At 39.0% G+C, this 24059-nt stretch overlaps 1 protein-coding gene across 36 annotated transcripts in view; it reads left to right on the top strand.

Moving 5' to 3' along the window:
- Nucleotides 1–24059, top strand: part of LOC101885863 (ankyrin repeat and SAM domain-containing protein 1A) — a 134530-nt gene that overhangs the window by 77413 nt on the left and 33058 nt on the right. For 25 of the 36 annotated variants that reach the window (XR_012398908.1, XR_012398905.1, XR_012398903.1 and 22 more), the window contains 11 exons: nt 233–345; nt 7336–7434; nt 7737–7883; nt 8376–8483; nt 9252–9419; nt 11234–11362; nt 12566–12637; nt 13414–13500; nt 14051–14188; nt 15349–15525; nt 17280–17368. Coding sequence is in view for 11 of the 36 variants with exons in the window: in XM_073939591.1 (XP_073795692.1) it covers nt 233–345; nt 7336–7434; nt 7737–7883; nt 8376–8483; nt 9252–9419; nt 11234–11362; nt 12566–12637; nt 13414–13500; nt 14051–14188; nt 15349–15525; nt 17280–17368 (1327 nt within the window). In the remaining 25 variants the exon portion in view is untranslated. Of the gene's footprint in view, nt 1–232; nt 346–7335; nt 7435–7736; nt 7884–8375; nt 8484–9251; nt 9420–11233; nt 11363–12565; nt 12638–13413; nt 13501–14050; nt 14879–15348; nt 15526–17279; nt 17514–24059 lie in introns of those variants that run through there. The other 11 variants (XM_073939590.1, XM_073939589.1, XM_073939587.1 and 8 more) reach the window with 7 other exon arrangements.

Genomic DNA, 24059 nt, shown 5'->3' with positions numbered 1-24059 from the left:
TTTGTTTAAAATTTGGCAATATCGACCTTCATTGTTATCAAGTGTGGTTTGCCCCTACTTTGGGAGCGACCACAACTCTGGACCGGGATCCTGTCGCCTTTGCCGTCCTGGTGTTTCTGCTCTCGGCACTGCTGGCCGAGGATGATGTGGCAGTGCCATGTCTCCTCCTCAGAGTGCCGATGCTACCGTCTCAAGGGGTTCTCCCTCCTCAAACGCCTCCCTCTGTCCGCAGGTGGGTCCGGGAGGCTTCTGGAGCAGCCGGTCGGGGATTGGCTGGAGCATATAGGCCTTCCACAGTACGAGAGCAAACTACTGCTCAACGGATTCGATGACCTGCGCTACATGGTGAGTAACCTGTATGTTTATCTTAGTTATGTTATGGGGCAGTTGTGGCCTATTTATTGGAAGTAGATTGGAACATTTTAAAATTAAAATGCTCAGAATAAAGCTCTCTCTTACTTAAATGCACTTTCATCAAGGGCAAACGAGCAACATTGTTATAAAACTAGGCGACTGTCACTTTAAAACTGCTTCAAGTCATCAGTCTTTTACATATTCTGGGGCATTGCTGTGGAAAGTGTGTATGGAATATGCATGTGTGTATTATGGGACAGTTGTGACCTAATGGGTAGGGTAATCAATAATGGGTAGGGAGTTGGACTTGTAATCAAATGGTTGCAGGTTCAATTCCTGTCTGGGCCAGGATCGTCATCCTGTTTGTGCATGCAAAATGTGAGTGTAATATGGGGCAGTTGTGACCTGAGGTACGAGTCAAACCTGGGGATCAGGTTAACAGGTACAGGTTGTAGTTATACATGTGGTTCAATTCCAGCTCTCTAATGGGTAGGGTATTGGACTTGTAATCAATAATGGGTACTTTTAATCGAATGGGTAGGGAGTTGAACTTATACCCTAAAGGTTGAAGGCCTGCTGGGACCAGGAATTGAACCTGTAACCTTTGACTATCGGGACCAGGAATTGAACCTTCAACCTTTTGATTATAAGATATGGGTAGTGAAGTAACCACTCTCTCTCCACCTTTGATTCCCAGCTCATGTACCCTGTGTTGTAGGCACAGAACCCTTAATTTCTCCCCTAATTGCGCTGGAGGCTAGCTGCCCACTGCTCCAGGTGCATGTTGAATGTGTGTGTTTGCGTGCGCTGTCACTCTGCACTCAAAATGTGTGTGTGTGTACTTCCATGGGTTTAAAGTAGAGGAAAAAAAAATACAACAAAATTAAAAGCTTCTGATGAGAATGCTCGGACTTTCTTAACTCTCATCCTGTGTTGACCTGCATCTCAGTGGACCGCCGTCTTTCTCTTAATTTCTCTAAACGCCTTTGCTTTTGTATGTTTTGCATGTAAGTTTATGATAATCTGCTTGTCGTGGATCAAGGCTAGTTTTTGTGATGCTGCAGAGTAATTCAGGATAGGAAGCACTCAGGGAAAGAGAAAGTTAGCTTGTTGACTGAATAAATAAGCATTAAGTGTTTACAGGTTTGCTGCTGTAGCAGAGTGGATCTGCAGCCAAGTGAACTCCTGTAACAGCAGCAGGACAGTCAGCAGGATTTTTAAGCTGCGAGGTCAAATGTACTGTGAAAGTTCTTTGGTCTTAACATGATTTGCTATCTCAAATATAGGCACTTATTCCAGGCAGATGATGCGGTCTTTATCCAAGGCCTAATCAATCAGTAACAACCCAATTAGGAAGTTGTTAGAAGATTGGATTCTAAGTGGATCTTAGATTCGAGCAGAGCTCAATCACTACCCTTAAACACAGACTGTAGACGGCAGAAGCTTATAAAAACACCAGCCTCTGGGAAAAAGGTGTAGCTAAAGCTCATAATACATTTACATGCAGTTTAAAATAATAGGTGTGCATACCATTTTACCTGAAAAAAAGTCATGCTTTGGCACATGCTGGCCTGCACTAGGGTAATTAATGCATAATATATTATAATGATCAAATTATTGCACATTTGCATATGATAATATACATATTTCAATGGTTTGCAATGACTTAGTCATTTTAAGATAACAGATGATTGTTTGCCTGGCAGTAGCACACCTGAAAGACTGTTCAGCACATCAGGCAAAGTAGATTCATCTCTGAAAACAGCAGATGAGACACGCAGGCTATCCAAAAATCAAAACCAAAACTGTTCTAGCGTGGATTCTGATAATCAAAATCCACATTAGGAAAGCAATAAGACAGCATAGAAGTTACTTGACTCGGTTTCAATCTTCCCCCTGATCCCTCTTAATGTTTACAGGTGGATGTGTTTATACCAGTTACTTTTATATGTTAACATTAACATGTCTGATTTGACCTGATATCCTGTAGGAACTCATTGCTGTAAACAAACTCTTCATGATTTTAACTAGTGCTCAGCCATGTGCAGGAAGACAGATCGAGGAGCCTGTGAGTCTCTATGAAGGAACCCTGATGCCATTTAAAGGCTTGTGTTGTTTTTACCATGTGAGGTAATGAGAATTGATGGTGATGCGGTTGAAAGCCTCAGCTGGCCGAGGAGGGTGTGTGTGTGTGTGTGTGTGTGTGTGTGTGTGTGTGTGTGTGCGTGCGTGCGTGCGTGCGTGCGTGCGTGCGTGCGTGCGTGCGTGCGTGCGTGCGTGCGTGCGTGCGTGCGTGCGTGCGTGCGTGCGTGTGTGTGTTGTAAATCAGAGATACAGACGGGTCCCTGGTCGTCCTCTGTTTCATGCCGAGCGTCACCTCATTGCAGGAGTAATGAAGGTTTTATAGGCAAGCTGGTCAGCAAGAGGTGTGTGTGTGTGTGTGTGTGTGTGTGTGTTTGCACAAACCCCCTCTTGATGCATCTGCAATCTCTGCAGCTCCTTCACAACACTGCTCTAAATGTTCTCACGCAGATGGACAAATGCAGTATGAGGTTGCAGTGCAGTTAGCCATTAGCAGTGACCACGCGGAGTATACACATGCTGATTTCAGAGCTCATCATTCAATCTGTTTACATACTTGTGTAAATATATATATATATATATATATATATATATATATATATATATATATATATATATATATATATATATAGTTAAAGTCAGAATTATTAGCCCTCCTGAATATTATAATTTCCCCAGCACATCTCTAATCATAACAGTGTTAATAACTCATCTCTAATAGCTGATGTGTTTCCTCTTCATCATGATGACAGCACATAATATTAGACTAGATATTCTTCAAGACACTAGTGTTCAGCTTACAGTGACATGTAAAGGCTTCACTAGGGTAATTAGGGTAAAGTTAGGGTAATTAGGCAAGTCATTGTATCAAGAAGGCATTCACTTATGAAAATATACAACCCTGAGTCAGAAATGTTGGGACAGTATGGAAAGAGCAAATAAAGTTTGTTAATTCTTTGTAAATCTCCATGCTCTCCTGTCTTTCACACTCCTGAAGCAGCCGAGACAGTGCAGATTGCAGCATGGTGCAGATTTTTCTAATGGGGAGTTGATTAAGTGCTAGATAATCAAGGGCGCCAGATATGTGCAGAAATGAGAGCGGGCGAGATCGTCAAACAGCGGCTCTGTGTGTAGAAACACTTCATGTTTAAGTCTGAATGGATTGATTGAGTGTTAAATAAAGTGAAGAGCTGTGTTTCTGTGTCGCAATCTTCAGTCTGGATCTTCTCTTAGCTTTAATAGGTACATTTAATATTGATCTACTCTAATATAGTGGACACACAATGTGTTATTTTGCCACTTCTACATCACTGCACATCTACAAGCAAGCAGGAGTTGCACTTTTCAGTCAGATTGAGCTGGGTGCATGTGTTCTCCATGGTTAAATCCTCCTTTCCAGCCTGATCGAATAGTCATCAGGATTGAGTTCAGTCGGATCAATTAAGGTGTTTGCATGAAGGATTCTCAGTTCAGTTACTGATGCATTATATGGATGCATGTAAATGTAGCCAGCAGTGCTGGTCTGATGACCTTTTTTCTAATACACTTCAGTAATGCCTAGTAAAACAGTTAACCCTTGTGTGCTGTTGGGTCGTTTTCATCCTCTCTGGGCTGATTGTGAGGCTTAATCTGGCCTCAGCTTTCTCTGTGCTTCAGCAATGTGATGATTCCTGCTGACTGATCTGATTTTGATGCATATTTTGGGAAAATGGGACAATAATTATAATTAGTGAACACTGAATAGATGTGCTGGAATTCAGCAGGTGGAGGTGATTAGTAAGCTGATGTGTTGACCAATGACACTCTTATCAGTGAACACCTGACAGCTCCGCTAGTGTTGGATTGATTTTCCAGTCAGAAAACACCTGTGCCTTTTATGCTAATGAGGCGGCAGCTGATTGGTCAAATGTCACATGATCATACTGTAATTACAATTGACTGATGAGATATCCAATTAACATGAAGCTAGGAGTGCTACTGAGGAAACAGTGGAGAGGACACACACACATGCACGCACATAACACACACACAACACACAACACAATGGGTCAGAGATGGCCTGTATGAGGCTTTATTCTCCATATTGAGCGTTAATCTTTCCCCCATTCCCCATTCAAACACACGTCTGGTGTATTCTAGAGTGTTTGTAATAATCTTGTTTTCATTTTGATAATATTTCTTGGCTCATTGTCAGGTTATTCTGCTTGTTTTAAGGAAAAACTCTCTTCATTTTGACTCATTATTTCTGAAAACAAATGAATATGTTCTGCTCGTCCAGTAAATGCTGACTGATTTAGACTAGAAACAGGACACAAACTCTGAGTAAGAGCTGCATCTTCTGCTGTGCACATTCTGCCAGCTGTACTAAAATAAGCTCTGGACATGTATTGTACTGCCAGATCTGCTTTCAGTCCATATCGGAGGCTGATAATGAGAGAAGAAGGGTTAAGTGCACTGCAGAGATAAGAGACGGCGATTGATCCGCCTCAGTGTCTCTGCATTCAGCTGCCGTCTCCTCAGTTTTACTTCATCACAGGAGATCTGATGAGACTGAAAGAGCTTCTGATTTCTCCTGCTGTTTGAGTGAAGATGCCAGATGGAGACATAATTACTAGTGCGGTGTTTCTCAACCATGTTCCTGGAGGATCACCAGCACTGCATGTTATGCATGTCTCCTTCACAGACATGTCCCATTACAGCTCTCTCAGTCTCTGCTAATGAGCTGATGATATGAGTCGAGTGTGTTTGCTTAAGGAGACATGGAAAATATGCAGAGCTGGTGCTCCTTCAGGAACGTGGTGGAGAAACACTGCATTAGAGGACTGCTGTCTGATTCTGGTCCTCTAGTATCTGATCTGGGGTCATAAAATAAACAGCTCATTTATGAGGGTCTCTGTGTCTTCACTAGGTTTACAAAACTGAGTATAAAGATTGTCTGAAGTGCTGCTTGAAGAGACCTGATCTGGGTTTGAACACAGGAGTGTGTCAGCAGTGTGTGTCAGGGGACTTCTTCCCACATGCAGCTGTTTGACCAGGCTGTGGATGAAGCTGATAATATTGTAAAGAATGTTCAGATCTCAGATAATACACTGTTTTTACAGTATAAAATATGTTACACCTGTGGAGAGTCTATATAAATGACAAAACCCAATGTGTGTACTTGTTTTTACATCCCAATGGGGACTTAAACCTAAATACACACAGTCTCATGGGGACTGTAGATGTTAATGTGAGGATTTAAGATCTCAGTGAGGTAAACAGGCTGAATAATCAGACGAAATGACGGATTGTGAAGATGTGAAACTGCAGATTGTTTGCTGTGAGAGTTCAGTTTAGGAGGACAGGAGAGAATATACAGTTTATATCAGGGGTGTCCAACTCGCTCCTGCAGGGCCGGTGTCCTGCTCACTGTAGCTCCAGCCTGCTTCAACACACCTGCCTGGACGTTTCTAGTATACCTGGTACGAGCTTGAATAGCAGGTTAGGGTGTGTTTGATTAGGGTTTAGGTCACCGGCCCTCCAGGACTGAGTGTGGACACCCCTGGTTTATATACTAGAAACAGCATTATGTCTATGAGAGTCCCCACTGGGATATATGAACAAGTGGGTGTGTGTGTCTACTATCGATTGCTCAGATGCTGCTGTGTTAGATGTACTGTTTAGAGTTTCTGGCATTGATCAGTGAGGAAACATGAAACACACACACACACACACACACACACACACACACACACACCCACACACACACACACACACACACACACACACACACACACTGAGAGATGTGTGTCTCTGTCCTGCACCATACACACATTGTGTGCTTAATCATTACATGTGGAGAGCTTCAGCATGTCTGCAGATGATCGTAGCTTTAGAGATTAGCATTGATCTGTAAACGACTGCTGTTCTCTTTGTTGCTCTACGGTACATTGAATTAAACATTGTGTTACTTCAGATAAAAGCACTCTAGTGCACAGAGAACCAGGGGAAATACATCTTTAACAATGACTGATAAACCATTATGGACAGTTTTTGTGCGATATTTGAAGTTATTACTTGTTTGTACAGATGAAGTCAGAATTATTATTCGTTTTTACCTTTTCCCCCAATTTCTGTTTAGCAAAAAACACATTTCTGCACATAACAGTGTTAATAACTCATCTCTAATAGCTGATGTGTTTCCTCTTCATCATGATGACAGCACATAATATTAGACTAGATATTCTTCAAGACACTATATACATATTATACATAATATACATTATATATATATATATATATATATATATATATATATATTGGTAACACTACAATATGGTTCATTAGTTAATGCATTTACTAACATGAACTAATCATGAACAACACTTGTACAGTAGTTCATGCTTGTTAACATTAGCTAATGCAGCATGAGTTAACATGGACTCACAATGAACTACTGTATTTTCATTAACTGATGTAAACTAACATGAACAAATACAGCAGTAAATGTATTGTTCATTGTTTGTTCATGTTAGTAAATCATTAATTAACATTAACTAATGAACCTTATTGTAGGTGTGACCTATATATTATTTTGACTGTAAATGCTTTGGGTAAATCAATCTGTTCAGTCAGGTCAATGCAGCTTTTACACAAGTGTGCAGAGCACCAAATACAGTACACACTGAACATACACACATCAGTGGAACAGCAGGAATGTGTATAACATGGTTTAAAACACACATGTGGGATGAGTTGCTCTTGATTTTTTCTTGTACTTTTAATTATGAGCATTTTAATGGATCAGGATTTATTCTGGAAAGCATCTGTGTGCACATTTCATGCATTTTCCCGGTCAGTGAATGAGACCCATTGTGCTGTTGCTGTATGTCTAATGCCTGTGTTTGTGTGTTTGTGAAGGGGAATGATGTGATGGAGGAGCAAGATCTGAGAGAAATCGGCATCACAGATCCTGGACATCGCAGGAAGATCCTCAGCGCCGCACGCTCTTTACCCAAGGTCTGTGAACAACAGCAGGATGCTCTACACCGGGTCTCGAACTCGATTAGTACTCAAACTCAATCAAATGAGCAGTGACTGACGATTCATTTCAACATTCAAGCACAAGATAGAGGTGGAAACCTGACCAACTGATGCGTCTCAGGACCTTTATATTCAGGCATGGCCTGTGAGCAGTGATGGTGTGAATCAGCAGGGGTGTCTAGCACACATCCGCTGCTGAAGCTTCTCTGTGGTTGTTTGTGTGTGACGAGCATTACACACACACACTCTCGGTCATTCTTGTGATCTGCTGTGTGCAGGTGAAGGCGTTGGGCTGTGACGGCAGCTCTTCTCTGGCTTCGTGGCTGGATCTCCTGGGTCTTCAGGAATACCTGCACAACTTCCTGTCCAGCGGCTACCAGACACTGGAGTGTGTGAAAAACCTGTGGGAGCTGGAGATCGTCAATGTGAGCACAGCATGCAGAGCTCTTTATAGTGCTGGAGTCTAATATGTGCTCTGAACCAGACCTGTAAGAGGTCGAAGCTTCATGATCCAGTGCATCTCTACCTCTGCACATCTCAGATATACTTACCATCAGTTCAGTCTGTTTTCAGTTGTGAACAGGACATGCATGTGTTTTGATTGTGTGTGTGTGTGTGTGTGTGTGTGTGTGTGTGTGTGTGTGTGTGTGTGTGTGTGTGTGTGTGTGTGTGTGTGTGTGTGTGTGTGTGTGTGTGTGTGTGTGTGTGTGTGTGTGTGTGTGTGTGTGTGTGTGTGTGTGTGTGTGTGTGTGTGTGTGTGTGTGTGTGTGTGTGTGTGTGTGTGTGTGTGTGTGTGTGTGTGTGTGTGTGTGTGTGTGTGTGTGTGTGTGTGTGTGTGTGTGTGTGTGTGTGTGTGTGTGTGTGTGTGTGTGTGTGTGTGTGTGTGTGTGTGTGTGTGTGTGTGTGTGTGTGTGTAGGTGCTGAAGATCACGTTATTGGGCCACAGGAAGCGCATCATCGCATCACTCGCTGAACGGCCCTATGAGGAGCCTCCAGTCAAACCACCGCGCCTCTCTCAGATCAGAGTGAGTTATTAACTGGAGAATGCAAACACCAGAACCCTAACAATGAACATATAGCGGTAAAACTGCACAACTACAGCGATAAACACACAGAGGAAACACTGACAGCCCATCAGAATCCACAGCAAATGAAAGCTGCAGACAGCACTGTGGAGAAGCACACTGATGAAGATCAGCCCTCCCTCACAGAGTTATTACAGATCATAAGGGCCATAGGAATAATAAGGCCATGAGGAATAATGACAGATGGATGTTCTGAAAGTCATGCTGGTGTATGGAGTGTAATAATGAGAGTGTGTCAGGACTCAGTGCTAGTTTGAGTGTGTAATGCTGGAGAGCTGACTGAATGACTGTCTGATCAGAGTCAGCAGATCAATAGTGTTCAGATGCAGCACACTGACACCTGCTGGACACTACAGAGAATCAGCAATTAACAGCAGAATATCAATGTAAACCCATTATTATCGTTCATCTGTGTGTGATATATATATAAAAACATGGACAATAAGATGAATGAAACAGAGAAGGAACTGAGTGACTTTGATCATCACTATATGACTCCTTATTGAAGAGTTCAAGGCATGACAGGAGACCATCTCTATAGGAAAATCAGGTTTTGAAGAGGTGCTGCATGTGATATTTGTTCACTTTTTGAATCCGATTATGATCAGCACTTCTGCCTTTGGACTCTGTGTGGGCCTTTCTAGTGAAAAGGACATTATTTGCAGTAAAAAACGAATGCCTGTGGTCATTTTCACTCTTCTTCTGCAGTGTCAGGATCTGGTGTCTCAGACGTCGTCTCCTCTCAGTCACTCAGACTCCTACACTCGCTCTATGGACCCGCTTTTACCTGCAGGGGACTCTGGGAAGAGGAGAGGGCCGGATTCAGAGTATGACCTGGCCATCCGGCAGCGGCCCAATGACAGAACGCAGACGCAGGTCAGATTTAGGCTATGATTATGAACACCACAGTGATGTAGACAAAGACAGAAGGGTTTTCCTTATTACGTCTGCATGACAAAATGATCCACAAGTACACACATCCACAAAACAACCAGTGATGCTGTGTTAAGTGTTTGGCAGTGTCACCTTAGTGCCAGTAAACAGCACCTGTAGGGAAAGTGTGTGTGTCTGTGTGGAGGACGAGGCTCCACAGTTGGTTGCAATGTGGAAGTAAATCCACAATTTGCTGAAAAAGCTTTAGCAAACATTTGAGCAGATACAGCACTACCACCTACTGTTCTGCACTTCCCTTTAATCTACACCGTCCCAAACATGTTCCATGCGCATGCATGATGTCATCATTTCATTTCATTCTCTTTTTGGGTATTTTCACAAACACAACCATAGTGACATTTATTATTATTATTATTATTATTATTTATTTATTTTTTGTATTATTATTATTATTATTATTATTATTATTATTATTATTATTCATATTATTATTATTATTGTATTATTATTCATATTATCATTATTCATATTATTTTATTATTAGTAGTAGTAGTAGTAGTATTGTATTATTATAATTATTGTTATTAGAATTATTTTATTATTATTATTATATTGTTATGATTAGTATTGTATTATTATTATTGAATCATTATTATTATTATTATTATTATTATTATTATTATTTAATTATTATTATTATTATTATTATTAGTATTAGTATTAGTATTATTGTATTATTATTATTATTTGTATTATTGTTATTGAAACATTAATATTATTATTATTATTATTGAATTATTATTATTATTATTAATGTTATTATTATTATTACTATTATTATTATTGTTGTTGTATTATTATTATTATTGAATTATTATTATTATTATTATTATTATTATTATTAGTAGTAGTAGTAGTAGTAGTAGTAGTATTAGTATTATTATTGTATTATTGAATCATTATTATTATTATTATTATTGAACTATTATTATTATTATTAATGTTATTATTATTATTACTATTATTATTGTTGTATTATTATTATTATTATTATTGAATTATTATTATTAATATTATTATTATTATTATTAGTAGTAGTAGTAGTAGTATTAGTATTATTATTGTATTATTGAATCATTATTATTATTATTATTATTATTAGTAGTAGTAGTAGTAGTAGTAGTAGTAGTAGTAGTGGTATTATTGTATTATTGAATCATTATAATTATCATTATTATTATTATTGAATCATTAACGTTAACATTAGATTAGATTAGCTTTATCTAGATCAGGGGTGTCCAAACTAGAGGGTTTAGCTTCAACCCTAATCAAACACACCTGAAGCAGCTAATCAAGCTCTTTCCAGATAACCTCAAATCTCCAGGCAGGTGTGTCGAAGCAAGTTGGAGCTAAACTCAGCAGGACACCTCCAGGACCAAGTTTAAACATCCCTGATGTAGATCATTAGATTACCATCACTGCATGTCATATTAACATTGTCATGCTGAAAAAATAAAGCTGTTATCATTGAGGTGAAGGAGTGGCATAATGGACTATAGCCTCACTGTGCTAATCAACACCAATAGTCCTGTACATTCAGACAATATTACTGGCTGGAGCCCAAACTGAGAAAGATTTTGATTTAATAAAGGCCAACATTGCTTTCCAATTTGAACTTTCACATGTATTTAAACACCAAATCAGGTCAACTCTTACTGTTTTTTTCTCCTAATATAAATTCACAATAATAGATTTGTTCTCCTAATTTCATTTAAAAGAGTTCTGTGTTCCTGCAGGAGCGATATGAGGACCGGCAGCGCCTGACCCTGCGGCCCCCGAGTCTGGCAGCCCCATACACCCCCGTCCAGAACTGGCACCATCAGCCTGAGAAGCTGATCTTTGAGGCCTGCAGTTACGAGGCCAACGTAATTATATTTAATTATATTGTCATAAATCAGACCCTCTGGAGCTTTATAATGCTGCAGGTTGTGAAATTAACTGAAGCCCTTGACTGTGCTTTGATAATCGGGTTTGGAGAGGTCATGTGATGCTGGCTTCTGTTTTATGTAGGAGATCCGTTCAGTTACATTTATACATTTATTCAATACATTTCAATACAATACATGAGTTTATGTCTCAATTATTTTCTTGTGAATACATTAATTTATTTAGAGCAATTTAGTATTTCTGCACAACGTTTTTGTCATTCTGACATTATTTGATGCAATTTACTTTATTTTTTATTTACTTTATACTTTATTTAATAATGACTGAATATTTCCTTTCAGTTGCTATTTTTTAAACAGTTCTTACTTACTTAATTATGTCTTGGTTGTATTTTCGACTTCATTCTGTTTGCTTCTTGCGTTTCTTGCTGTATTATTCACAGTTCTGTCTGTAGTTTTCACAGCTCCCACTGTTTTTAGTTTATCCTATGCGATTCCATGCGTGTTACTTATTGTTTAACGTTTTGTTTTTCCCATGTAGATCCCTGCCTTTTTATTTTGTAATGTCGGATTTATTCCATGTACATTCACGTTTGTTTGTTTTGGTTTTTGCATGAAAATTGTATTTTTGTCATTCTCAATTTGTTCAATGCAAATGCACATGTGTTTTCTGTGAAATTCCAAATTTATCCTTACAAATTCATATTTATTTTTGTAGTTATGAGTTTTTATTGCATGCAGTTCTTCTTCTTTTTTTGTATTTCTGTGTTTGTTCCACGCATTTTTTCTTTTGTAATTCCAAGTTAATTCCATCAAAATTCACAATTGTTTTTGTAATTTTAGCAAAGAGCTTATTTTAGTTGAGTTACAGTAGTTTATTCCATGCAAATCCACATTTAGTTTTGTAATTGCCATTCTTTATTCCATGCTTATTCACATTTTTTTTTTGTTTTGTTTATTGCTAATCCCAGTTTATTTCATGCAATTATCTTTTTATTTATTTATTTATTATAAATCTGTGTTTTTTCCATGCAAATCCATGTTTATTAATTGTATTTCCGCGTTTTTGTTCCATGCAGATCCACATGCATGTTAACTGTTCAAACTAGTGTCCGCTGACCTCTTCACCTGTTTGCCTTTGTAAAAGCAGCTGAAATGTGTGTGTTTCTGTCTGTCCTGCAGTATCTGGGCTCGATGCTCATTAAAGAGCTCAGAGGAACGGAGTCGACGCAGGACGCCTGTGCTAAAATGAGGGTATGCTGTTAACCATTTATGTAAATCACACAGCATGTACTGTAATATGAACCTTATTTCACTGTAGGACAGTAGTGCAGTGTGTTACTGTGTTGCATTGTGAAAATCACTGTATAGTTTACAGTATATACAGTGCTGTAAGTACATACACAGCTAGATAAATGGTGCTGTAAATGTAAATACAGTATTTCTGCTGTAATCGATTTACAGTGAGTTACTTCAGATTCTACAGGACATTGTTAACAGTGTTGGTGTTCGTCTATGAGAGCTCAAGGTCTCCCGCCAGCACACTCTTATGATTATTAGTGTGTATTTGTGCAGCTAGATGCACCGTCAGGGAGAAGGCCACCTATGAGTGTCCTCTATTACTGCAGAATAACAGACCATTTTCATTAGTAGTGGGATCTGCAGGTCATTTTACTGACTCAGACCTTTGAGAATAAGCAAATGGTCTTTCCTTTTTCATATCTTTAGATTAAAATGATTATTTATATTTACTGATGTAAACACTGAAGAATATACAGGGTATATGAGGACTGTACGCTTCTGATCAGCCTACAATGAGGAATTCTTAAAAAAAGGAAAATAAAAGTACTTGCATTCATCACAAAATACAGTGCAGAAATACAAAAGAAGATACTCTGATAAATGTTGGAAAGCGTATTACTGTAGACAGTATTTACTCTCCCTCTATGAGTTTCTTTCATCTGTTGAACACGTGTGTGTGTGTGTGTGTGTGTGTGTGTGTGTGTGTGTGTGTGTGTGTGGTTCAACAGAGGTCGACAGAACAGATGAGGAAGATCCCCACTATCGTTCTCTCCATCACATACAAGGGCGTGAAGTTCATCGATGCTGCCAATAAGGTGATGATGTCATTTCCTGCTCCCTCACCGACATAAACCACTGTTCAGGTGGTGGGATAGAGGGGATGGATGGATGGGAGCACAGACTGATACAATGATTGAATGATAGATGAGGTGATAGTTGAGATGATGGATGGATGGATGAAGGGAAAGAAGCACAGACTGATGGAATGAATGATAGATGAGATGATGAATAGATGGAGGGATCAAGGGATGGATGGAGAGGATGTATGGATGAATAGATGTAGAGGATGGATGCTCAGACTGATAGAATGATTGATTAATGATAGATGGGATGATGGTTGTGATGATAAATGCATGGATGGGTGGAAAAAAGAAAGAATGAATGAATGGATAGAGGGATGGATAGATGAAGAGAGGGATGTATGGATGCAGGGACAGATAGAAGGAGGGATAGAATTATAGACTGAGAGAGTGATTGATTAATGGTGGATGAGATGGATAGAGGGATGGATGGATGCATGGACAGACTGATGGATGGATGGAGGGATGAGGTGTGCTCACGTGTTCCTGCTGTGTGTTCCTGCAGAACATCATAGCAGAGCATGAGATCAGGAACATCTCGTGTGCGGCTCAGGACCCGGAGGATCTCTGCACCTTCGCCTACATCACTAAAGATCTGCTGAGCAGCCATCACTACTGCCACGTCTTCAGCACCGTCGACGTGGTGAGACAAACTCAGCATGGTGATGATCAGAGCCGAGTGGAAACACAATCAAAAAGAAAGCAGTGATTTCTGAATGCACATTGACTTGTGCTTGATTTCAGACAACACAACAGCCATTCTTCAGTCTGCTCCTCAAGATTATCTCTGCCTTTTATTTTCTGAATAAACACGTATTAGAGAGACAGTGGCAGGAGCAGATTAAACTGCTGAATAATGATGTGATGAGGGGATTGTGATTATGATCTGGGACAAAAGCAGCATCAGGAAAGCATCTCTTCATTTAGTTGAGCCGTCATTTAGACAGGGCTCTGCTCTTGGAAGAACTGCCCTTGTTGCTTTACTAGTATAAGTGAGCAGACTTTCCTTGAAAGGGACATTGGCTGCGTTCCACTCCACTATTAGAAATGCACTCTTTTCCTTGTTCTCTTGAGGGAGTTTCATATTTTATAGTGTGCTTCACTTCATCAAGTGAACGAGAGAAGTTTACATGCACACACCTTTGATCTGTTGATTTTGACAGAGCGAGTCGGCTTCATTTGTCCACTTCAGCACCGATATGTCCCAGAAAGCAATGCGATTGTGATGTCAGTGTAGTTTCCTAGTGCTCAAGGGTTTAGGGTATTCAATTTAAACCCAATCAGATGCTCTACCTGTTTTTTTCTATTTGTTCTTCTGGAGAAAGTCTGATTAGTTTTATTTAAGCAGGAATAACAGCAGTGTTTAATAGTGTTAAAGTCATGTTAAGCTCAATATTATTCACCCCTTCAGCAATATTAGTGTTGGATTGTCTCCAGAACAAACCACTGTTATACAATGACTTGCCTAATTACCCTAACTTTACCCTCATTACCCTAGTGAAGCCTTTACATGTCACTGTAAGCTGAACACTAGTGTCTTGAAGAATATCTAGTCTAATATTATGTGCTGTCATCATGATGAAGAGGAAATAAATCAGTTAAACAATCAAACTATGATTAGAGATGTGCTGGAGAAATCTGCTCTCTGTTAAACAGAAATTGGGGAACTGTACAGGGGGGTAATGAGTCTAACTTGAGTGAAGGGCATTGACATTGAACAGGAATGAAGTCTCTGACTAAACTGTTTTGATTTGAAGTGCCTCATCACAGTTGTTAATTAGCATGTCTCCGCCTCCCGGACAGAACCTGACCTATGAGATCATCCTGACGCTGGGACAGGCGTTTGAAGTGGCCTATCAGCTGGCACTGCAGGCCCAGAGGAGCCGCCAGCAGCAGAGCTCAGCCGGAGCAGCAGAACTGATCGACACCAAGAGCAGCAGACCCGTCCCCAAACCACGGGCCAGCATGCGCAAGTCTGGGGTCAGAACACACACACACACACACACACACACACACACATGCACACACACACAATTGCACAGCTATCTTTATAGGCACTTCTCATAAATGCAATGATTATTTATCCACAAACTTTATATTTTATCCCCTAAACCCAGCTCTCACAGACAACATTCTGCAGTTTTACCTTTTCAAAATACTTTATTCTGTGTGATTTACAAGACATTTTTATTACGAGGACCAACAAATAACCCCACAAAGTGTAAATGTATTGGCATTGCTATGCTTGTGGAGACTTTTGGTTCCCATAATGTAAGAAATGCAAGATCCAAACAACCTAACTCTCTCTCTCACACACACACACACACACACACACACACACACACACACACACACACACACACACACACATCGAGACATCAAATTTTCTTGTTGCTCTAATTGTTGAAGCTTTTGTCATGATATCTGGTATCATCATGGTATTAGCATGAGCTGCATTAAAGGGTTACTTTAACAGGTGTTTAAATATATAGTTTGCTTTAGTGTGTTTAAAGTAAATGTTTAAATAAAGTCTGCTGATATTATGTTATTTGTTCTCGGTTTATAAGTTGGATGCTGTATTTCATCAACTTGTCGATGGGTTGATGATAAAAGCAGAACCCCTCAGCTCTCCGCTGATCCTCCCACAGTCTCTGTCTGCATTGATAGTCCAGTCACTGCTGACTCTTAAATGTTTCACCTTGCTGTATTCTCGTTCTCATTCTTCACACTTATTCTCATCTATCCTTCATCCAGCTCGTCCTCTGCTCACCTTGCCACTTCAATACCTCCAATTCCCATGATTCCTCTCTTTGTAGGACTTTCTGACAAACCCATATCTGGTCCACTTGTGCTGTCTTGTTATCTTAATGACCAGCACTCTTACAGATATGAACAGTGCTGTGGAGCCGCCTGCTGGTGCTTTGAGGAATCACACATTAAATAATATAATTTAATTACAATTACTTTGATCATAGTTTAATTATCAGAAATGCTCATTCGAGGAAGAAAGAGGCAAGAAAAAGTGCATCAATTATTACTATATTATAAACAAAGCAAAAGTGTCCATCTGGAGCTCCTCACTTGTGAAACACTCATGCCGCCATCCTCACTCCTCACTCCACCTTCACAGCTCCCGGCTTCAGCCACACTCGTCACTAATACAAAGCCAACCAATCAATTCTTGCCCTACTCATCACCAAGACACGTAGTTACATATTTTTGAGATGTGCACATTCGATGCAGAAGTATAAATCAGACATTAACCCACCCTTAAAACTAATTGTACCACAAATCATGTCCCCGTGTCAATTAACAGCCCTTAAACCTACATTTACCACTAAACCTGTCCCATAACCATACTTCTAAACCTGTTCATTTGCCTTAACCAGCCCCTAAACCTACAGAGACCACCAACCCTGTCCCTATTCCTCAACTAGCCTTTAAACCTACACACAGTATACCTCTAACCCTGTCCCTATCCCTCAACCCATCCTTAAACCTACAAACACCACTGACCTCATCCCTATCCCTCAACCAGCCCTTAAACCTAGATATACCTCTAACCCTGTCCCTATCCTTTAACCTGTTTTTAAACCTACATATCCCACTAACCCTGTCCTTATTCCTTAACCACACCACTAAACCTGTTCCTATCCCTAAACCAGCCCTTAAACCACCTGTACAGACTACTAATCTTAGATGTTGTTGACATGGCTCCTGTCCTGCTGTTCCAGGTGGAGGCGATGGATGTGGAAGCTCCCGGTCAGAGCAGCGCTTCCTGGATCCTGGACTCCAAAGACCCCAAACGCACCGTCAGCACCAAGTACGAGACCACCATATTCTGACTGGATGCTGTGTCCTCTCCTACACCCGTCCCTTCTGCTCTGTGCCTTCACTCTCTAGATAGACATGACCGAACTCCTCTATTCCTGCTCCACGCGGACACCTCCTCCTGTCCATTCACCTACACCTTCCCCTTCAGCTGTCCTGCAGCTCCAACAAACACACACTCTCCAGTACACTGCACACTGAGTCTGAAATATTAGTCTGTTGTGGACACACACACTGCCTCCGAAACACTCGAGGGGCTTGAGAAAGTTTGGTTCCTGATAGATTTTATGGTCCCACTTTATATTAAGTGCCCTTAACTACTATATACCTGCCTCAAATCATACATACAGTGTGCTTACTGTGCTCATTAGAACACTTGTGGTGATATTAAGGTAAGGTACAGGTTAGGTTAGGGACAGGTTTAGTGGTGTGGGTGGGTTTAAGGGTGGGTTAAAGTGTAAGGGATGGTCAACAGTGTAATTATAAGCATAATTACTGCAGGTGTTTAATTGAGCATAAGTACATTGTCAAACATGCTGTTACACCATAATCAAATCTTAATTTCAGTGTAAGTACATATTAGTTGAGGACACTTCATATGAAGTGGGAGCGATTTTATTTTTGTATGTTTTCACATCTGTAGTGAGCATTCTGAGAGGTGTTTGACAATCCTGAGCCATCACACAAAATCCAGAATGGCATCAGACTTGAGCAGCAATCACAAGCTCCTGTTATGAAGGGTACAGTTTGTCATTTTAACAGTTCATCATCACTTGCATCATCACTTTTAGGCTTTTATTTGGATTGATATGGAGTTTAATGTGTGTGAATGAGAGAGAGACCTTTGCGCACTCACCTTGATATGTCTGAGAAATTCATCAACAGGAGTAAGCTGCTCAGAACACAGTAAACACAGTCAGACACACACTATAATCTGCTGTTTTACTGCACAGAGCTCCATATAAAAGCCTGAAACTCTTCAGCACAGGCCGATCCCAAGGGTTAATGCTGAGAACTGATGATCAACAGTAGAAATGACACACTTCCCTGCTGACAAATCCAGCTTAAACCAGCCTAGGCTGGTTTTAGAGAGGTTTTGGCCATTTCCAGGCTGGTTTCCAGACATTTCCAGCCTGGTCTTAGCTGGTAAGGGTGGAAAATGACCAGCTAAATCCAGCTAAAACCAGCTTGACCAGCCCTCTTTTAAGCTGGACATAGCTGGTTTTGGCAGGGCTCCCAACCTGGCTAGGCTGGTCAAACTGGTTTTAGCTGGTCATCTCCCAGCCTGACCAGCTAAGACCAGACTGGAAATGGCCAAAACCCCTCTTAAACCAGCCTGGTCGACCAGCTAAAACCAGCCTAGGCTGGTTTAAGCTGTTTTTTTCAGTAGGGTTCACCTCCTAATCTGTACAGGGAAAACCAGCAACAATGGAGAATGCTTGATAATCTGCTGTCAGGGCTTTGCCGTCAATAAATATGATTAAAATGGAAGTCAAAAACAGACACCAAAGGGGCGTCAATCTGAGCAGTAGACACGGGTTAATGAATATATATTACATTGGAAAAACAACCAAACCAAAACAATTCAGATTCAATGTGCAAGCCCTTTACTACACTGCATTTCTCTCAGTTCTCTGTCCTGCTGTCCCCTTTCTAGTTGACACTTTCAGAAGCATCCTTTATCAGTAGTCTTATCGTAGCTGGCCTGAAACCAAAGTAAATCTCTGCTGAGGACCAGAACATCTTCATCATCATCATCATCTTTACCTTGTGTTCAGACCTGCAGCCACTCACTCTTCCTCCTGCGCTCTGCTCCACAGACTCTCTCTCATGCTTTTAGTGAACTACATTTCTCTCTCTTCTCTTCTTCTGTGGTGCTGTGTGTACCAGGCGTCGACAGCAGTGAGGCGCTGATGAAGACCGCTCTTCCTCCTCCTCAGTTTGAGCTGGATTACTCTAACATGTAGCAGCAGATTGAAAAGTCAGTTCTGCCAAGGATTATGGAAAGAGGCACTTTCTGTGAATACAGTACATTTTGGTGCACCTTTATTGTTTAGGCAGTAAATGCTCATATTGCTTATTTAGAGGGGAATCTCTCGCAAATACATGTCAGAATTATTCACCCTCCTGTAAAATCATTATTCTTTTATATTTCCCCAATTACTGTTTAACATTTTCAGCACATTTCTAATCATAATAGTTTGATTTCTAATAGCTGATGTGTTTCCTCTTCATCATGATGACAGCACATAATATTAGACTAGATATTCTTCAAGACACTAGTGTTCAGCTTACAGTGACATGTAAAGGCTTCACTAGGGTAATTAGGGTAAAGTTAGGGTAATTAGGCAAGTCATTGTATAACAGTGGTTTGTTCTGGAGACAATCCAACACTAATATTGCTGAAGGGGTGAATAATATTGAGCTTAACATGACTTTAACACTATTAAACACTGCTGTTATTCTAGCCCAAATAAAACTAATCAGACTTTCTCCAGAAGAACAAACATTAGAGGAAACACTGAGAACAACTCCTCAATCTGAGAAACAGCATCTGGGGAATATTTGGAGAGGATTAAATACTGCTCAGGAGTGCGAGTAATTGTGTCTATTGGCCAACTAGTGTTGATTCATGGTTTAAACACACACACACACATGTACACACACATTTATTTAAAGTCTATCAATAATCACCAGTTGTTTTGGTTTATTTGTTAATTTTTTATTATTTCTGAGCAAAGAATAATGGCATCCAAGTTAACAGTTTGTTTTGACATAATAAATATATATATATATATATATATATATATATATATATATATATATATATATATATATATATATATATATATATATATATAAATAATGTGTGTGTGTGTGTGTGTTTTTGTATATATTTACATGTTAATTTATTTGATTTATTTCAATGTTATGTAAAATTTTTATTATATTTCTACAATATTTGAATGTAATGTTTTAATATAAATTATATTTAACTATAAATATTTTTAATAATATTTTATGCTTAATTTTTTTCTTCTTTTATTAATGTAAATTATTAAACTATTGTTTAATATTTGTCACTCTCTGTCGGCGCAATAGACTAGTGGTTAGCACGTCAGGGTGTCCAGAGTCCAAATTCTGGCTCGAGGATTTTTCCCTACCCCCTATATACACACACACACACACACACACACACACACACACACACACACACACACACACATATACATACAGTTGAAGTCAAGCCTATTTTAGATATTTCCCAAATGATGTTGAACAGATTGAGGAAATGTTCACAGTGTCTGATAATATCTGTTCTTCTGGAGAAAGTCTTATTTTTTATTTCGGCTAGAATAAAAGCAGTTTTTAATTTTTTAAACACAATTTTAAAGACAAAATTATTCGCCCCTTTGAGCTAAAAATTTTTTTGATAGTCTCCAGAACAAACCACTGTTATACAATAACTTGCCTAATTACCCTAACTTTACCCTAATTACCCTAGTGAAGCCTTTACATGTCACTGTAAGCTGAACACTAGTGTCTTGAAGAATATCTAGTCTAATATTATGTGCTGTCATCATGATGAAGAGGAAACACATCAGTTATTAGAGATGAGTTATTAACACTGTTATGATTAGAGATGTGTTGGAGAAATCTGCTCTCCATTAAATAGAAATTGGGGAAAAAAATAAACAGGGTCTAATAATTCAGGGGCTAATAATTCTGACTTCAGCTGTTTGTGTATGTATGTATATTTTTGTCACTCTCTAAGCTGGCTGAATTTGAGGAATGAAGATTAAACTCTCTCATTTACTTATTACACAGCACAAAGTGACTTTGCTTTATGTTTTAAGCTCTATTTTGTGCAGGTTTTCATGGAAAGTGCCTGCAGATTTCCAGATGTTCAGCTGTGTTTGCACACTTTAGTTCTGGACTGTGGGGACTAACTGTGTTTTTATTGTACTGTTATGATATTATGCACTATATCTGCTCAACGAAACCCATTCTAGCACAGACAGCTGGCAGAAGCTCCTGCAGTACATTAGAAGAAGGTCATTGAGTTAGGATTGCAGTTCCTCACTGTAAATGCAATGCTTCTGCCAGTGTATGCATTTGTGTTTAGCACTGTGATATGATCTGTCCACTGCAAACAAATGCTTTTCTTACTCATAGTTTCTGTCTTGTTTCTAGTCCAAATATTTAAAAATTCTTAAGTCAAGAAGCATTTTCTAGAAAGGCAATATACAGTCTTGTTTACAGGAACACTGAGTCAACATTGAACGAGTTTTCCTGAAAACAAGCAAAATAATCTGTGTGTAAAATAATCTTATGTCAGACTGAAAACAAGATTATTTCCCTTCACCTGTTGTCAGATTATTCTGCTTGCTTTAATGAAAAACTCTCTTCATTTTGACTCATTATTTCTGAAAACAAAGACAGTATGTTCCAGTATGTTCTAGAAAATGCTGCTTTATTTAGGAATTTGTATAAATTTGGATTAAATACAAGACAAACTCTGAGTTTGCAGACCTTTATGTTGAAACTAAATCACAGAGGTGGTTCTACAAGATCATACGTCATATCACGATTAGTTTTACTTACTTGTTTTCTTAGTCATAGGGATGTAAAGGTGGAATTATGTGCATATATTTCACACAAGCCTTCAATATCCTCATGCAATCCCTTAAATTATGGGTAAATAAATATATTTGCGACTGCATAACACTTACTGTGAAAGACAAACCAAAACCATAATCACTGCATATGTGATGATGATCATTTTCAGCACACAAGGGGAAAAATACATGCACTGCTAAAGCATAATTGACATTTCTCTTTTTATTTTAGCTATTTTTATATTAATTGAGGATTAAATGAATAAACTAATTGACATCTCATTTTTAAACTTTCATTTTTTTTTTTTATAAATCTGCTTGTTCAACTTATTTTTCTGTTTAATTATTTATTAATCCAAATAATCAGTTGATTTCAGATCAAGTTTTTTTCCCTCATTTGAGTTTTTCCAACTCAACTCATAATTAATTAATTGACAGTTTTTTAGCAGGTTTTTCAACTCTTCTCATAATTTATCTTTAAATCTTGATTTCTTACTTTACTAATTTGCACTTTTGTGTGGATCTCTTAATTGATTTTCTCAATATTTCAGCTCATCTTGTAGCTGATACTTGATTTTTAAATAGATTTACTCTATAATAGATTTTGTCTGTAAGACTAAATTAGCTTCTCACCATTGTGTTCATTATTTTAGCTTTTTAATTTCTATTTCTCTCAATTATGAATTTTGAAAGTTGAAATTTGCTTAATCATAAATTGTGAACATTTAAAACTAAATTAAGTCCTATTTAAAACAATGCGTTTTTGTCTTTTTATTTGCATTTTGATTTATCTCACGATTGTTGATACTTTCATAATTTCCCGATATTTACTTTGATACTTTCATATCATAATTTGGTTCAAATAATTTCATACTTTTTGCTCAAAAATGATTTATGAAAGCATTATTTATTTCCTTGTGTGACAGAAACAGTTTTCATTTGACAACACACTGGCAGCCATTTTCATTTGTTGCATCCCATTAGGACAGTAATATATGGTTTTAAACTTATATCAGTGTTAGGACAGCAAATATGCATAAAGACTGCTGTTTACAAGCATCTTCTCAAACCTCCATCTCCCTCTACTGCCTGCTGCTCCCTCCATCCTGAACCTTTTCCTCCTCGTTTTGCTTTTCTCTCATCTGTTGTGCGGTATTACACTCTCTCCTCAAGATCTAACTCCTTTGGACACTGAGAGATGCCTGTGAATTTCTCAAAACACTACTTTAATATGGACATCACAGTCTGGTGAATGAAGTGTAATAGTATTGATGAATGAATAGTATGATGTTTTGATCTCATGTAGGTTTGAGAAGAAATGTGGGAGATAGATATATACAGTGGAGGAAATAAGTGTTGAACACGTCACCATGTTTCTTAGAAAACCTGTTTCTAAAGCTGCTGCTGAAATGTGCACTGGATGATGATAAGAACCAAAGAAATCCAGATATGCAAAGAGGACTAATCTAATTAGTTTACAAATGAAGTTCTGTGTATTAAACTGAAATAACACAGAGAAAAAGTGTTGAACACATGAAGAAAGGAAGGTGTAGTTAAGCATGGAAAGCCCAGACAGCAGCTGAAATCTGTCAGTAGTTCTTCAGCAAGCCTCTGCCCTTCCTCAGTGTAAATGAAGATCAGCTGCTTCAGTCCAACATCTACATCAGCAGGAGGATGAAGATGAAGCCAGGGTGGACATTTCAGCAAGACAATGATCCAAAACACAGCCGAGGAGACTCTCAGATGCTTTCGGAGAAAGACAATCAAGCTGTAGAATGGCCCAGCCAATCACCTGAGCCGAACCCAATAGAGAATACAGAATACAGCTCCGATCTGATAGTCGAGACCCACAGAAGCATCAAGATTTACACACTCTGATGAAGACTGAGAGAAACTCACACCTGAGCACTGCAGGAGGCTTCATTCTCCATATGAGAGACGACTTTCAGCTGCAGCACCACAACAGCCTTTATATAGAGTATTAAACACAGTTCAGCAGTTCAGCTCTTTCTCCTTCTGTCCGTCCAGTGTTATCACACACTACTCATGTTTAGGTTTAGTTTG

The sequence above is a fragment of the Danio rerio genome, chromosome 23 (genome assembly GCF_049306965.1).
Source record: "Danio rerio strain Tuebingen ecotype United States chromosome 23, GRCz12tu, whole genome shotgun sequence".
Lineage (NCBI taxonomy): Eukaryota > Metazoa > Chordata > Actinopteri > Cypriniformes > Danionidae > Danio > Danio rerio.
The sequence above is the reverse complement of the archived record's forward strand: the minus strand, read 5'-3'. Positions and strand labels throughout refer to the sequence as shown.